This window comes from Pleurodeles waltl, chromosome 12 (genome assembly GCF_031143425.1).
Source record: "Pleurodeles waltl isolate 20211129_DDA chromosome 12, aPleWal1.hap1.20221129, whole genome shotgun sequence".
Lineage (NCBI taxonomy): Eukaryota > Metazoa > Chordata > Amphibia > Caudata > Salamandridae > Pleurodeles > Pleurodeles waltl.
In genome coordinates, this window is record NC_090451.1 from 77,074,407 (window position 1) to 77,091,570 (window position 17,164).

Sequence of the window (17,164 nt, forward strand, 5' to 3'; positions counted from 1 at the left end):
TGGAGTTTGGTGGATTGGGGTGGGGTAGATTGGATTAGTGTGAATTGGATTGGAGTGGGTATGCTGGACTGAACTATATGGGATTGGTGTGTGGTGGATTGGAGTGGGGTGGACTGTGGTGGATTGGAGAGTGGTGGAATGGGGCAGATTGGATTGGGATAAGGTGAATAGGATTGGAGTATTGCAGATTGGAGTGTGGCAAATTGGAGTGTGGCAGATTAGAGTGGGGCAGATTGTTTTTGTTTGGAGTGGGGAAGACTGGAATGGGGCAGATTGTTTTGGATTGCAGTGGGGCAGATTGGAGTGTGTGGATTGTTTTGGATTGAGTGGGCAAGATTGTTTTGGATTGAGGTGGGGCAGATTGGAGTGGGGAAGAGTGTTTTGGATTGGAGTGGGGTAGATTGGAGTGATATGTATTGCTTTGGATTTGAATGATGAAGATTGTTTTAGCTTGGAGTGGGGCACTTTTTTGGATTGGATTGGGGCAGATTGTTTTGGATTGGAGTGAAGCAGGTTGGAGTGGGGCAGATTGGAGAGGGTAAGATTGGAGTGGGGCAGATAGTTTTGGATTTGAGTGGGGTAGCTTGTGGTGTATTGGAATGGAGTGGGTTGGATGGTGATGAGGTAGGCGGATTGGATTAGATTGCAGTGGCTTGGATTGGGGTGAGGTGGATTGAACTGGAGTGGAGTAGAATGGATTGGGGTGGATTAGAGTGGGCAGATTGCAGTGGGGCAGATTGTTTTGAATTAGAGTTGGGCACCTTGGAGTGGGGCAGATTATTTTGGATTCGAGTGGGGCCGATTGTTTTGGAATGGAGTGGGGTAGATTGGTTTGGATGGAGTGGGACAGATTGGAGTGGGGCAGATGATGTAGATTGGAGTTGGGCAGAGTGTTTTGTACTGACGGCAGGGCAGATTGGAGTGTATGCAGATTGTTTGAGATTGAAGTACGGCAAATTGTTTTGTATTGGAGTGGGGCAGATTGTTTTGCACTGGAGTGGGGCAGATTGTTTTGGATTGGGGTGGGGCAGATTGTTTTGAACTAAGTAGGTCAGATTGTTTTGGATTGGAGTGGGGCAGATTGTTTTTGGAATGGAGTGGGCAGATTTTTTTAGATTGAAGTGGGGCATATTGTTTTAGATTGGGGTGTGGCAATCATTTTGGTTTGGTGTGGAGTGGGACAGATTGGGATCGGGATGTGTGGCAGGTTGGAGTGGGGCAGATTGTTTTGGATTAGAGTGGGGCTGGTTGTTTTGGATTGGAGTGAGGCAGATTGGAGTGGGCAGATTGTTTTGGGTTAGAGTTCAGTAGAGTGTAGTGGGGCAGATTATTTTCTATTGGAGTGGGGCAGATAGTTTTGTACTGGAGTGGGACAGATTGTTTAGGATTGGAGTGCGGCAGATTGTTTTGGATTAAAGTGGGGCAGAATGGAGTGGGGCAGGCTGTCTTGGATCGGAGTGGGGCTGATTGGAGTGGGGCAGATTGTGTTGGACTGGAGTGGGGCAGATCGTTTTAGATTAGAGTTGGGCAAATTGGAGTGAGACATGTTGTTTTGGATTGAAGTGGGGCAGATTGTTTTGGATTGGCGTGGAGCAGGTTTTACTGGGGCAGATTGTTTGGGATTGGAGCGGGCAGGTTGTTTTGGATTGGAGTAGAGCAGATTGTTTTTTATTTTTGTGGTGAAGCAGATTGTTTTGGATTGGAGTGGGACAGATCGGAGTGGGGCAGATGGGGAAGATTGGAGTGGGGTGGGTTGGGAAGACAGGAGTGTGGTGGGCTGAGGAAATTGGATTGGAGTTGGGTGGATTGGGGTGTACTGCACTATTATGCGTTAAGGCATAGTTTTGGAAATTACACATAAGAAAGAAGCAATGTCACTTTGCAATATTTAGAACAAGATAATTGTTATCTTTTAAGAACAGCACCCACAACCAAAAACAAAACAAAACATGAGTGTGAAGTGAGAAAAGAAGACTTGGCTAAATAAAAGAAAATAGTTAACTATATATAATAACAGTTCGCAATTTTGTTTGTCCTGCTGGACACATTTTTGACAGTCACATACTTTCCACTTGGATGGCTATAAACTTTTGAACTGAAATTGGTGTGTGGCACCAGTGTAGTTGTTGAATCCTAAGTCCACCAGTGTGCCAGAGAGCAGTCTCTCCACAAATGAGGTGGTAGCTGTAGGTGAGGAAATACCTCAAAGAACAAGACACACATCTCCTGCTATGAAATTAGCAATAAATATATATGCATTATTTCAACAAAATGCCAAGAGTAGTGAAAGTAAAACTGGGCACCACCGTCCCCGTTGACATATCAGAGCTAATACTTTATCTCACCCTTAGCATCACTGGAGTCCCCTCTTTGGTCCTCAGGAATAGAGCAAGGTGAGCAAACCACAGAAAGTCAGCGGGCGGTAAATCTATCCATGGCTAACCCTGAACAACGGAGAGAAGGACTTGCTACATCATTAAACTACTGTAACAGTTACTTCGTAAGGTTGTATGTGCCGCAGAATAAGCAAACTCTGGGTTTAAGGCTTGTGAATGGACTCCAGCCTCTGGGTGACGGCAGCAGCAGGTGCAACAATGCAAACGCTTTTTGCCTTAATGTTGAGGTGTTGTAGCTCGGAACATGTATGGTGGGTGCTTATAGATTCGCACAGTGACCCGACACTGCTGATAAATAAATCATAAGGAGGTTGCACTCATATGGCAAGCACTGTAGTTGTAGTTGCTGTCTGGAGTAATAGTTAGTTCTTCAGTCTGCTCCTGGATGCAGATCAAATCCCCAGTTTTTGTAACAGAGTCAATAGAGGACGTCAATGTTTGGTCAGTTTTTCCAAAGTTTACTTTCTAAGATGCAAGTGAGAGCTCAAGTTTTGTTGATGTTCTCAACACACAGCGCTGCTCGCCGTATCACAGCAAATCATTTTGTTTTTCTTGAAGCAGATTGATTTTTTTCAATCAAAAGTATTGTGATGGGTTTGCTGCTGCCCGCCTCTTGCAATCATTATGTGTTCAATTTTCCCATTGCATGAGCGGATTTGCTTTCATCAGAGTAGAGCGCGGTGTGTTCTTGGCTTACGCCATTGATCTGCGCGGGTGCGTTACCTGTGTCTCACCTCGGTCTCTGGAGCAGTCCGGCCTATTGGAGTATTGGGGTATTTCCCAACAGGCTGGTTCTTCTGAGTAGCTGCAGAACTGGGGCAGACTCGTCTACGTGGCAGGCAGAGGCGAAAAATACCATATCAAAAAGGAAGGCATCCATAGCTGATAATGTGTTTAGATTTCGGAGGAAATTGTTAACGAAACAAAGATTCTAAGTGAGTGATAACACTATTTCATAATCACTGAAATCCGAACATTAAGTAACTTTGAAGTGCAAACTACAGTTAGGAACGCTTAAAGGTAACACTAATAGATCAAGAAAATATTTGAAAGAGATATTTAAATGTGCATACACTGAACATTCAGAAAACATATTGTAATGTTCATATTCAGTGAAAATGACTACTACTGTTTGTCCGATACGTGCACTCCACCGGTTCCAATGCAAATGGGATTTGACAAGTATGTGCGCTGCACTTTTTCTGTTTGAAGACTGAGTTTGGCTAATAAGCACACTAACCTTTTCTGTATTCAAAATGGGGTATGGGTAGGAAAGACACTTTAATACACACAAAAGAAGATGGGAGGAATGCTTGCAAATAATGTAACCACTGGTAGACGCTCACAGCAGCTTGCACATCCACTGTGCCACTCTAGACTAAAGCCCGCCTTATGCAAATCAGTACCAATCCTGTTTCCCTTGGGAATAGTCCATCCTGAACTGCCAGTGAGACTCAGGCATGGGTTGCATCTATTCCAGTTCTGAGAAACCTGGCTTGGCAGTTAAGACTGAACTGTTCCTATTGGAGCAGGGCAAAGACTTATTGCATATGTATGGGTCCAAACTGAAGTGGCAATGGGGGGGGGAGCGGGGGGGGCAAAAGAACAGTGGGTTCAAATGCTCCCTCGAGCAACTGCCAGTGGTTAGACTTATTTCAAGCATTCCTCCAATCACCTTTTGTGTGTTTGATAATACACTCTACATCTCCCAAGTCATAATGAAAAATAATCAGTTAATCCATATCTTGTACTGACACAGCCCTATTTATTTATCAATGGACAAGGTGCAAAACGTCTAATGAAAAGGCCTGATGGCATCATGGTGCAGCCAGTTAAATTAGCATTCCATATCTCTCAGGTGGATGCTTGTCACTGAATAGAGCTATAATAGCTCTTCTCCTCTGTGTTCGCCCACTCAGGTTTGATCAATGTAGCTAGGCACCTTTACCTCATCTGCAACATCGCATTTTCATCAGACCCTTTGATGAACAGATCTTATTTTTCGATTCTTTTCTTCATTATGTTCATTGTGGTGATTCATTTCGTTGCTGACTAAGTGCCACTTTCATTTCAATAGCTGTTGAAATACAACAACTGGGAGGGTTTCGAGCTCATTAGAGGAATATAATCGTCCTATTAGTGCCACTGAATCAAAAGAAATGGAACATCAGAGTAATTACTGCTCAGTCCTCGCATGTATCGAAACACCTTACACTTCCTAAGAAGTGCAATTGAAGCCGAACAAGGCACATTGGGGGTGATTCCAAGCTTGGCGGGCGGCCCCACGACACCCCATACCGCCATCCTGTTCCTGGCGGCCGAAACCGCCAGGAACAGGATGGCGGTATGGGGGTCGGAATCCCCATGGCATGGAGGATTCCCCTGGGCAGCGGAAAGCCGGCGGTACACCGCCGACTTTCCGCTTCTGGCCGCGGCTGTACCGCCACGGTCAGAATGCCCAAAGGAGCACCACCAGCCTGTTGGCGGTGCTCCCGCGGACCACGGCGCCAGGGTCAGAATGACCGCCATTGTCTGTTGAGGACTCTTGACAGCTCAGTCACCTCTTGGCTTCCCTCGCTCCTTCATCCCTTTCACTACCATGTGTGCCTTTAACTTCTCTAATGGATTGTTCCTGTGAGGTCTATGAGCAACAATTACTAGTGGTCCGACCAAAACCTTTCTTCAACCCTTCAGCTCTTCTGAACAGAGATCTACGGTTTCGAAGAACGAAAGACCTTAGTTCTACTAAAGTATGGTGTCGCCTCTAAATCAAAACAACTGTGTTCTTAAAATCTGAAAAATATCGGCGTTACTTAGATATTTAGCAGAGTGGATCCTTTCCCTGGGAGGCAGGACTTCCAAGTATTGGCAATGGGTGGTTAAAGGAATTACTTCTCCACCCATTCCGCACAGAGTTACCCAATTCATACCTGTTCCCAATGTTCACCTTAACCCAGCAAGTCAAGCCTCCATTCATGCAAATAAATAAATAAATACATAAATAAATAAAACCAAGCAATGGGATTGGGTATAAAGCATGTTGAGGAAAGGGGTTTGATGAGAGTAACTCCACTATAAAATAATCTGAGAATGGGTTACCATATATTCTCCCGTTGATGCAGCACTTTTTGAAAGTCATTATATTCTGTGTCAGAGTGCCTGTTTTATCCGAGAAGATGTACTCAATTTGTCCAAGCAGGTCATTCAAGCTGGTAGATCTGGCCTTCGCTGGTGTGTCTTTGGCAGCATAGTACATCTCAATATCCCAGCCAATAAGCAAACTGTGAACCAGGTGAATAAACTCCAACCTGTTGGACGGAGAAAAAATAATATTCTAAGACTGCACACGCTTCGACCATTTGTGGTGGTCTGGCCATTATGTCTCACAAAATGTATAACATAAGACACAACAAATGTAAACATTGTTTAAGGAATGATGAGGAATGTTCTAAGGCTATGGAGGCGTTTGATGTACTGTTAAAGTGAGGAAATATTCCACAAAAAGGGAGTTAGAAGCACTGGCCCCACAGTATCGTTAATGTGATGTCCTTGATGTGGATACAGCACATGGCAGAAGAAAGCGTGTTCTCCAAGGATGTAGTGAAAAGAAAAAAATAGAGAAGGCTCGTGGATGGGGAAAGCTGAGCAAATGAGAGCAGAAAAGTGCTGTACAGAGAAATGAGGCTGGAGTAAGGTAGAGTAGAACAAGCTATTAAGGAATTAGAGGACATCACTATGTGAGTTGCATGAGTAAGTGTCAATGAATTAAGAAAGAGTAGAAAAGAGTACATTTGTGATGATGTGAGTGCCACCAAGTTATAGTGAAAAGGGAATGGAGGAATGTTTGTGTTACGGCAGCTGATCCTGCTCTCAAGGAAGCCCCTTAGCTTCCAGACTACTGGTGAAATCCCAGAGTGGCAGGCAGCCAGTCCGGCCCTGTCAGGAGCTACACGATAAAAGCGATATTAGAAAGAAATATGTGAGGAAAAGCAATAAAGCCAAAGCAGAGAAAGTGGAGTTTGAGGTAAGTGAAGAGGGGGCAGTGGAAGGAGAAAGAGAAGGAGGTGGCGGGTTGGCTGGCACACAATGGAGGGGCATTTCCATCCTAGATGTGGAGTGTGGGCAGCTTTCTCTCACCCCCTTGACTCCACTCCAGTTATGAGCACGGCCGCAGTAACGCAAGCACTGCTGCCAGTTGTGCACACCAGTGCACCTTCCACCCAGCCTCACCTGCGCCCCCTCACTCTTCCCGGGAGGCACCATAGCGCCGTATACGCTTTAACGTCATATATCTCCTCATCATGCAAAGTCCAGCATCTGGAGGCAACGCAAGCATGACAGGAGCATACCTCTCTCCATCACGGACATCAAGCGACAGATCTCGGGGCCTCGCACAAACCCTCAGCCTTCCTACTGATAGAACAGCATGCCTCCATCCAGACCCCCGGCACCTCAGATGGGGAGGTAGGCTCCATAGAAGTGTAATCACAATGCCATACACAAACGACACATGATGAGGAGGAAGAGCTGGAAAGGGCACAGCGAAAAGCAGAAGAGGGTGGCGAGGCTAACGAGGTAAAAGGTCAAAGGGCGAGAAGACGGAGAGGGGCAGCTGGGCAGTGCTACAGAGAGAGAGACCGCTGGAGTAAGAAAGAGCGGGAGTTATGATAAAGAGGAGTGTGAGTCCTTAGAGCTAGAATGGAAGGGGAGCCATGAATGGGACTGGTCAGTGCGTAAATAGAGAGGGGCTGCAAAGCGAACGGAAGAGGAGGCGAGACTGAGAGAGAGCAGGAGAAAGCTATTGAGGAGCTGAATGGTGCAGTGCGGCTTGCAGAAAAGAGGACTGAATCCCTATAGAAGCGAAGGCGACAGCAGTAAGAAGGAAATGTAACTGCGAGGGGGGGGGGAGAACACCGAGAGGAAAGTAAGTAAGAGCAGTAAATGGCCAAATGGAGATAATAACAAGCACTGGCAAAGTAAGTAGCTCTCACCTTTGGTTCTGTCGAAGCAAACCTATTGGCTTTACAAATGCTTTTTGCCAGTGCCGTTCAGCATTGGTAAAATGGTTACTAATACTGAACACATCAAAAAAGAAAAATGGCATTATGCTACGGTGTCACCAGTGTAACCGCTTTTGCAGGTGCCATCACCATGACTGGCGGATATTTGCATTTTTATTTATCATTCTACGAGGGCTTGCTCCACCTTGCTATGGTACATTAAAAAAAAAAAAAAAAATTGATGGCACCAAAGTTCTTTTTATTTAAAAGATCAACACAGCAACAAATTGAATCTGTTGGATCGTCCCAAAACGTTTTTTTTATTTTTTTAAATGAGATGGCAGGGTGGGAGCAATGCGCAATGGTGAAGCAGTGATGGGGTGGGGAGTGAGCAGTGAAGGAGGGTTTTTTAAAACAAAAACGAGATGGAGAGGCTGACAGCAATGGTAGAGCAGGGTAAGTGGATGTAGTGAGCCAGGAGAGGGGACATTTTAAATAGAAACAAGGCGAGGGCAGAGCAAAAATGGAGCTGAGGTGGGATTGCAATTAAAAAGCAAACACTGTGAAACTGTATGGAGGGTGCTATTAATTAAAGCAATAGACAAGCTCTTCTTTCAGCACTTTAGAAGAGATGGGGCAGGAGGCTAAGCAACACGGCGCATAGGGAAGGAGCACCTAAGAGAGAAAGCTGAAAAACACATGACCTTGCTTGGAATGGTGAAAGAAATTAAAATACCTCCCTGAATGTGAGCAGTGGAAGGGCACATGTCATTCAATCAAAAAAAAGAGGGAGGAAAACCAATGACTAAGATGAAAGCAAATTAGATTGACAAGAAAGTCAAACAATGGTAACCAATTGGTTGACTAAAGGTCCACTGGCAGTATTGGTGTTGCCACAATAGCTCTTCGCCTGCAAATAGCTAAAAGATGTCTGTAGGCAAGACCTAAAAAATGTTGTGTGATCAAAGGGATGTCCGTGGCAGCAGGATAACCGGGCTTCACACATTATCAGTACAGAGAATTCTGTGCAAATCTTGACGAGTAAAACGGCATTGGAGAACCTATCATTGAGATTACTCACGTTATAAACATGGACATGGGGACGATGGTACTCAGCAGTATAGTGTAACCCCAGAAGATCAGAAATGCATCGTAGGCTGGTGTAATGTCTGCTCCTAGTGCTGGGATGTAACTGTGCTTCTCTTGAAACCATTTTGACCAGACACCAGCAGCGATGGCAAGACAAATATTTGTTAAGACAAGCACGATGAAAATCTGAGGGGAAGAGAAATTCAAGAGAGGACATGAAGGGTTTAAGAAACACACTTTATAAACTCAACAGTTTGCTGGTTCAGTGCTAGTGGAGTATGGAATAGAAACTCAGGGCCTTATTTAGATCTCGGCAGACGGATTACTCAGTCACAATGGTGATGAATATCTTGTCCCCAGAAATACAAATCCCATAGGATAAAGTGGCATTTATATTTCGGCTGATAATCTGTTCACCGAGATCTCAATCAGGACCCCTCATTGAGTTGTATGAAAAGGACATCTATGCAGTGTAGTGAAGTTACATTGTTTGACATGTAAAAAACATTGTCCTCCTGATATTTTTCCCCAAAAGCATTTTTATGGGATAGCTCTATAGCAAAAAGTAGGATTTTTGTTAACGGGTTTTCTCCTGCAACTCAAATATTACGCAATATTTTCAGCCTTTTTAGCGAAAGTGTTGTCAACGTCTGTAACTTCAAGTTGTAAAAAAAAAAAAAAAAGCAGGTTTAAAAAGCACTTCCAGGAGCTGGCAAAGAACTCCAACAACTTTGCACATTTTTAGTGAGCTTTGTGGATCGATTAAATAGTTTAGAACAATTAAACATGAGATACGTTATTGATAGCAAATTAGCACGACTTGTGCTCTACCAGTACGCACGGTTGTGGAAATGCACCATACCATGCTCGCCCACAGCCTGACGAATTTCATATTTGAAGAATGGTTGTGTTCGCAACACTAGACATGCTCGGCATTTATGTGTGGGGAGGATTCCTACTAGCATTATGTAACAAATGAGAGCTTTATTTTCCTCATTTCTTTAAACAGTTTTCTATATTCTGGGTAAAAGACGATGATAATTACATTGCCTCCGTTGGTTGGTACCATTACACAGTGCTACACAGATCATACATCCTTGCTTGTAGGTCACAAGTTCTATGTGCGGATTAACAAATAACCAACTCTTACTTACTATGATGACAATTTGATTCGTCATGAGGTCTAGTTTGGTTTTCTTTACATTGATCTTGCCACAGTTTTTCATTATCTTTGAATCAATACCTGCAAGAGAAGTGGTTACCAGGGTTACTTGCGAAGGCTGAGTGTGAATAATTTGCAATGGGTAGACCACAGCATTCAATGGTGACTGTACTTGTGGAGAAATTGAAAGAGGCTTCTTGTAAAAGTTATTGGATCAGATCTTGTGAAGGCTGATCTCTGAGATCTCCACAAAACATCAGCCTTGAAACATCTACAAGCTTGCAATAGCTGTAAGCAAAGGACAGCATTACTAAAAAGCACATTTAGTCAATATGCCTGCCTAAATATACTTCAGACGCTTTAGAACCTATTCCAGTACTTTAGCATGTCACCACACAGCTACTTACACCTTCGGGTAAATCACTTGGTCTAGGTGCCAGTGGCTGCCAGTACTTCAGGCAAAAGCCTATTGCTCTGTTAAAAGTGCTTACATGGGCATGGTTTTTCCTGTTGAAACAATCATTAGTTTGACAATCATTGGTTTGTAATAAATTAATCACATAGGCAGATTCTGATTGCTATGTTGGTCGACTACCACATGATGTACTAGACAATGGCGTAGGTAGAGGTTGGTGAGCTACTGAAAGCTCAAGGAAGGCTTGAGTCAGATGGCTGGCTTAGGCTCAGCTCAAGGTCCTCTTGGACCCTCGGGCCTAAAACGAGCCGAGCTTTCCCACATTGCCACCCACACTCTAACTTTGTGCACAATTAATTCAAAACAAAATAGTGACTTTTGATGTAAAAAGAAAGAAGAGAGAAAGAGACGTAGTAGATCTAGTGGTTGAACTGCACATTGTGATACCATTAAACTTAGGATCAATTCTGTCTTCCCCGCTTGACCAAATCGGGTGATCCTAGGCAGATATAAAAATTTTACCAAGCCTCCTTTTTAGGTCTCGCCCGCGGGAGTGCATCAGCACTAGCCCATGAGATCTCGTTTGCGAGAGACATTGGCCCTCATTCTGACCTTGGCGGTCGGCGGAGAGGCGGCAGTCGGACCGCGAACAGACCGGCGGTATTAAAAATGGCATTCTGACCGCGGCGGTCACCGCCGCGACCGACCGCCACTTCCCCACTCCGACAGCCACGGCGGTCATGACCGACGGGCTGGAGTCTGCGCACTCCGGTCCGGCGGTCGACCCAAGACCGCCAACGGTATCATGACCCTGCTTACCGCCGCGGTTTCTGGCGTCCGGGAACCGCCATGCGAACCATGGCGGTAGGCACTATCGGGGCCAGGGAATTCCTTCCCTGGCACTGATAGGGGTCTCCCCCACCCCCCACTGCCCCCCCGAGTCCTCCCCCCACACCCTCCACCCCCCTGCCACCCCCCAGAGGTGGTATGAACCCCCTCCCCACCCCCACCCCGACATGCACATACACGCACCCCGACATGCACACACCCCCAACATGCACATATACACACCCCCTACACACACACATACACAACGGGGACACATACCCGCACACATACATGCCGACATGCGCACCCGCCGAACTACACACATTGCCCATAGGCACAGCAGCACTCCCCGCCCGCATGCACGCACTCACACACCCCCTCTACACACTCACACGCACACCCCCATGCACGCACACATCACACAACACCCCCCCAACCCCTCCCCTCACGGACGATCAACTTACCTTGTGCGTTGGTCCTCCGGGAGGTGACAGGAGCCATGGGGAGGTGACCGCCAACAGAAGACCGCCAACAGAAGACCGCCACACACAAATGTGGGTCGTAATTCTGTGGGCGGTGTTCTGCTGGCGTGGCGGTGGAGGTTGACCAGTCTCCACTTTCCCGCCGACCGCCAGTGTGGCTGCTGGCGGTTTTCCGGCGGAACGCTCCCAGCGGTCAGAATGCGCACAGCGGCATACCGCCGCGGTCGGCGGTCTTCACCGCGGCGGTAACTCGGCGGTCTTGCGAAAAGACCGCCAAGGTCAGAATGAGGGCCATTGTGTTGAATCAAGGGCTTGGCGCCTGCCCATTACTCACTATCTGAGGGCTTTGTTGTCACTCTTGTTTTCTGCCTTCTAATTGGGCAGCACAAGTTGTCTGCACTGCATCTTTGTTCAGCTGGAACAGTGACCAAGTACTGACGACTTCATCATGGTTAGGCAGTCCTTCCGCTACTGGCGGTGTGACTGAGGTGCTATTTTTTATTTATTTTCTTTCTTCTGCCCTACTTTAATTACAGCGCCAGGAGTGGCAGGCTTATCATTACTGCTGTCCTTATTGAATTTCATTTAGAAATGGGCCTTGGGCATCTTTAAACGTGCATGTATGTCTTTGCATGAGGCTTAAAATTAGTCCATTTAAGACTGAGTGAATGTATAATATAATGTGTCAATACTTGTTTTTGAGGGTGGGTGTTAAGCACTGCTGACTCTGCACTATGTGTATCGTATGATAGTGCAACCAGACACATGTAAAGCTTTGTTGACTGTGCAGTACATGCAGCGTGAATCAACCTTGTAGCCCTTGATTCATTGTATTTCAGCAGGCTGGACAACAGAAACTGCACATTGCTCTGTCCATGTCTGGGTGTGAATGCTGGACACACTGTTTTTTAAGGTGTTACCTTTAGACAGCCTCCAATCTTACCAGAAGACACACACAGGTGGACAACAGTGTCCTACCAACCCGTGCCAATAGATTCCAGTTTTTTTCATGTTAACATTTCTGTGCAGATTTATTTTCCTATGCATTGGGAGAGGGGCGTTCTTTAATACTGCCCGCTGTAGAGAGGTAAAGATTACCACTTTCTCAATGTGAGTGCCACTGTAGAGCTTTTTGCTGCATAAAAATACTTCAGGCCGTGATACATACTAAGACATTTTCCTTTGGTGTTACTTAGTTATGGTTCTACTTGTTGAATCTCTTTAGTACAAGTAGATTTAGGTTACAGTGGATTGTCTGCTGTCAAGTGTATTGTGCATTTAAGTTCTCAAGAAAAATTCTGCCAGTGGGTCCTTGGAGGTCAAATGATGTTGTCTGGTTTCAGTTTTGCTGTGAAGTTCATTGCGTACCCTTTTTCATGTGGAATAACAAGGCAACCATTCTGGTAGTGGTTGGGACCTGGGAGCTGTGAAACATTTTGGGGGTTATTCCAACTTTGGAGGAAGTGGTAATCCGTCCCAAAAGTGACGGTAAAGTGACGGATGTACCACCAGCCGTATTACGAGTCCATTATATCCTCGTAATACGGCTGGTGGTAAATCCGTCACATTTGGGACGGATTACCACCTCCTCCAAAGTTGGAATAACCCCCTTTGTGTTTTATAATCTTCTCACAGGCATACCTCACCGGTCAGGCTGTTTTGGCTTGCCAAAATGCGAGCTGACTTTTTCTCTTATTTTAAACTCCCCTGCCTCCCAATTCCCCTATGAAGCCCCAGAAAACTTTCACATGCCCGTTGTTCATTATTCAATGCCTCTCTTGTTTAACTCATTTCCGTGCTCGTGATTTAATGGCTTCTCCTCGTATTCTTGTGATTATGCTCTACTTTGGTTTCACTGTTTTGATTGGATAAGGTGTATCCTGCTCTGCCAGAAACCAACTGCTGAATTGGTAGGGTCATCTTTGAATAGTTCTTAAACCATTCAAAAATGGCCTCCCGAATAAGCCTGTGTCTGCATGCATGCGGGCATGGTGGCTATCTTGGAATTTTATTCTTTTGCTTTATGAAAGCTATATGAGAATGTATTTTCTTAAGCCAAAAGAAAATGCATTTCAAGATGGCCACCATGTGTGCACACATGGCAGCCATCCTGGAATTGTTTTTCATAAAGCAAAAAAAGAAACATTACAAGATGGTCACTGTGCATGTGTGTGTATGTTATGCATGCATAAGGACCATTTTGGAATGCTTTGCCTTTTACTGCCAGAAAAACATTCCACAATTGTTGTTACTTGCCTGCATGTTTGGCCATTTTGCAATGGATTTTACTAAAAACGAATAAATGCCTAAAAGAGCATAGGCAAAGCCAAAGAGTTTTGGGCTATGATGGCAGTGGTGAGACCTATTAGCTTTGCCAGTGCCTGTTCTTTATTATCACATATGCAGCACCTTCAAATATGTGATTTCATGATGCTGCTGTATAGAAGCCTTTTTTGTTTGATTTAATAGCCTATAAAGTTGTGCCATGCATAATAAGACCTTAGGCCACATAAAGGTACACAGGACAACTGACTTGCCTCTTAGTTCACTATTGGCATTGTCAGACGGATTGGGGCGGGGGTGGGGGTGAATGTTTCCAGGTGCATGTTTCAAAGATATCATTATCACTTTTGATAAATGCCAATCAATTCAATGATATAATCTAGTGACCTAAAGTGAAAGGTTTCCACATATTAAAGAAATACAAATTTTTAATATTGAAGACTGTTATATTTTTTCATCATATCTGTTGCTTGATTTACATGCCGAATATTTTCAAGGCTTGGCACATACATAGGCTCTTAGAGCCAAGCCAGACCCTTTGCTAGGCTCTGCTCTCTATGTGCATTTGTTGCCTCACCCACCTTTAGCCACAGGGAAGAGGTTAGCCCTGTAATTGTACTAATTCTTATGAATACTGTTTAGTCGTTCAGTCCTCCCTTTGTTCTGCATGGTTTTTTTTTCGGAAACCTAATTGTGTGCACCCAGAAACGAGCCAGTGAGTGCAATGGAGTGTGGAGGCTGTTTTATCACCCTGAGAATCACAGTCACCTTCACAGCTATCCACTGTAAGGTTCTAATGCACGCATTAAGAATGACTTAAGGGCTAAAGGCTGGTGGAGAGTGCAGCTATATTATTTGTGGGATATAATTAATAAAATCGCTTGGCACTTTTTTGGGGTAATGAAATCGAAATAAAATTACATTTGTATTATTTAAATTGTGCATCCAGCTAAAATACAGGCATATTGTAGTCTGTGGATTGAGATATTTAACTAAACTAGTAAGGCACAAGCTCGATCTGGAATATTGGAAAATCTGAAGAATCCCAGAGAGTGTGATGCCACCTAAAAGCCAAAGAGCTGTGGATAGGCTAGTCACCTCAGGAAAGGAGATCTGCCCTTTTTAAACCAATTTTACAGATGCACTTTTTTTTACATTGGGATTTTTTCGAGACCGGGGCATATGTACCACATGCTTAATTAAGACTGACTCTTCTGAAAACATTTCAAGCAGTGAGTAATTTCCTCTAAGAGTAAGCTCATGACTTAGTTTTCCCCTCGCTCCCTAGACTTTCAGAGGTAAATGTGTACTGCAACTTCTCCCGATATGCCAACCTCCCTGACTTCCCCTATTGAGCTACTGTAGGAAGACCTTCATTCTGTGACAGGTTGTAAATTCTGATCCCTGCAAAAAACCACTTTGGACAGGGATCGAAATTCTGAGAATTGCGGAAAAGAGAGCACTCGCACAGTTTTTCCCTGACAGCTTTCAGCTGGGCAGACCTAATAAAATGTACCCGGTAACAAAGGGCTTAAAAACTCAGGTGAAATGTGAAAATAGCTGTGGAAAAAAACACGTCTATCCACGTGTCATTTGTAATTTTCCCACTAAAAACTCGTAAGAAGGGGTAATTTACGCAGCCAGAGATCAGTATTTATTAGGTGTAGTAAATACACCAGAGTTTCACACACAGAAATCAATATTTATTAGGTGTAGTAAATACACCAGAGTTTCACACACACACAGAAATGAGTATTTATTAGGTGTAGTAACTACATCAGAGTTTCACCAGACACAGAATGCACTCCATAGAAGGTAATTTAAAGACTGGCAGGCCAGCCTCCACAGAACTCCTCTATCGCAGCCATAGATTGACCATGCCCTTTTTTCATCATGGCCTTTTTCATCCAAAACGACTACGGCAACCTTGGCGACAACTCCACCATCAGGAAAACTGTATCTCTTAATACAGTGGACAATGAAGGAGGCCAAAAGTGGATCTGCTTACTTTTGCCTTACATCCCATTAGCAGGTGTGTTCCACAACTGAAGCCAGAATATCGAGATACACAAATATCGAGGACAAAATATTAAACCCAAAGCATCAAAATTATAGATTTGCTATACCTAACTCCACATACGAGTACTTTGACATTAGATATATGTTGGACTTTTGCTTTTGCAGGGTCATCCCCAGTCTTTTTGCCTCCTGCCTCCTATTTTTTTCTGACCTGTTGCTGTTGGCTTTTCAACTCTGAGCACTTTACCACTGCTAACCAGTGCTAAAGTGCATATGCTCTCCATGTAAATTGTATGTAATTGGTTTATCCATGATTGGCATATTTGATTTACTAGTAAGTCCCTAGTAAGGTGTACTAGAGGTACCAGGGCCTGTAAATCAAATGTTACAAGTGGGCCTGCAGCACTGGTTGTGCCACCCACACAAGTAACCCTGTAATCATGTCTCAGACCTGCCACTACAGTGTCTGTGTGTGTATTTTTACACTGTAAATTCGACTTGGCAAGTGTACCCACTTGCCAGGTCTAAACCTTCCCTTTTCTTACAATGTATGGGCACCCCTAAGGTAGGCCCTAGGTAGCCCCAAGGGCAGGGTGCAGTGTATGGATACGGTAGGACATATAGTAATGTGGTTTATTTGTCCTGACAGTGAAATACTGCCAACTTCGTTTTTTCACTGTTGCATGGCCTGTCTCTCTCATAGGATAATATGGGGGCTACCTTTAAATATGATTAAAGTGTAGATTCCCCTAGAGAGTAGATGGACATGTGGAGTTTGGGGTCCCTGAACTCACAATTTAAAAATACATCTTTTAGTAAAGTTGATTTTAAGATTGTGCGTTTGAAAATGCCACTTTTAGAAAGTGAGCATTTTCTTGCTTAAACCATTCTGTGACTCTGCCGTGTTTGTGGATTCATTGTCTGGGTCAGTTTGACAGTTGGGTTGTTTTTCACCTCACACCAGACAGTGACACAAAGGGGGCTGGGGTGTAACCTGCATTTCCTGATTAGCCATCTCTGCTAGGAGGGAGGGGTGGAGTGGTCACTCTCATTTGAAAGGACTGTGCCTGCCTCTGACAATGCCGGCTCCAACCCCCTGGTGTGTGCCTGAGGCCTTGCCTAGGCAAGGCAGGATTTCACAAGTAGGTGTGAGTCCCCTTTGAAGAAAAGTGACTTCAAAGACTAAAATGGGTATAAGAAGGGCACCCAAATCTACAGACTTTAGAAACACTTCTGAAACCAAGAGGAACCTCTGCCTGGAGAAGAGCTGATAGCTGAGGAAGAAGTGCTGCCCTGCCTGTGACTGCTTTGTGGAGCTTTCCTGCAGTGCTGCTTCTGCCAGAGTAAGAGGGCAAAGACTGGACTTTGTGTGCCTTCCATCTTGTGAAGAAATCTCCAAGGGCTTGATGTAGAACTTGCCTCCTGTTGTTTGAAGTCTCAGGGACAGCAAAGACTTCTCTCTGCCAGCACCTGGAGTCTCTGGAGAGACT

The 17,164-nt window shown here is 44.7% G+C and overlaps 1 protein-coding gene across 1 annotated transcript in view; it reads right to left on the minus strand.

The window, feature by feature from the left end:
* ATP8B3 (ATPase phospholipid transporting 8B3) overlaps positions 1 to 17,164 on the minus strand; it is a 481,840-nt gene that overhangs the window by 245,273 nt on the left and 219,403 nt on the right. Inside the window, exons 11-13 of the mRNA XM_069217044.1 lie at positions 9,640 to 9,728; positions 8,478 to 8,671; positions 5,496 to 5,704 (exon numbers count right to left, since the gene is read on the minus strand). Coding sequence (XP_069073145.1) covers positions 5,496 to 5,704; positions 8,478 to 8,671; positions 9,640 to 9,728 — 492 coding nt within the window. The remainder of the gene's footprint in view (positions 1 to 5,495; positions 5,705 to 8,477; positions 8,672 to 9,639; positions 9,729 to 17,164) is intronic.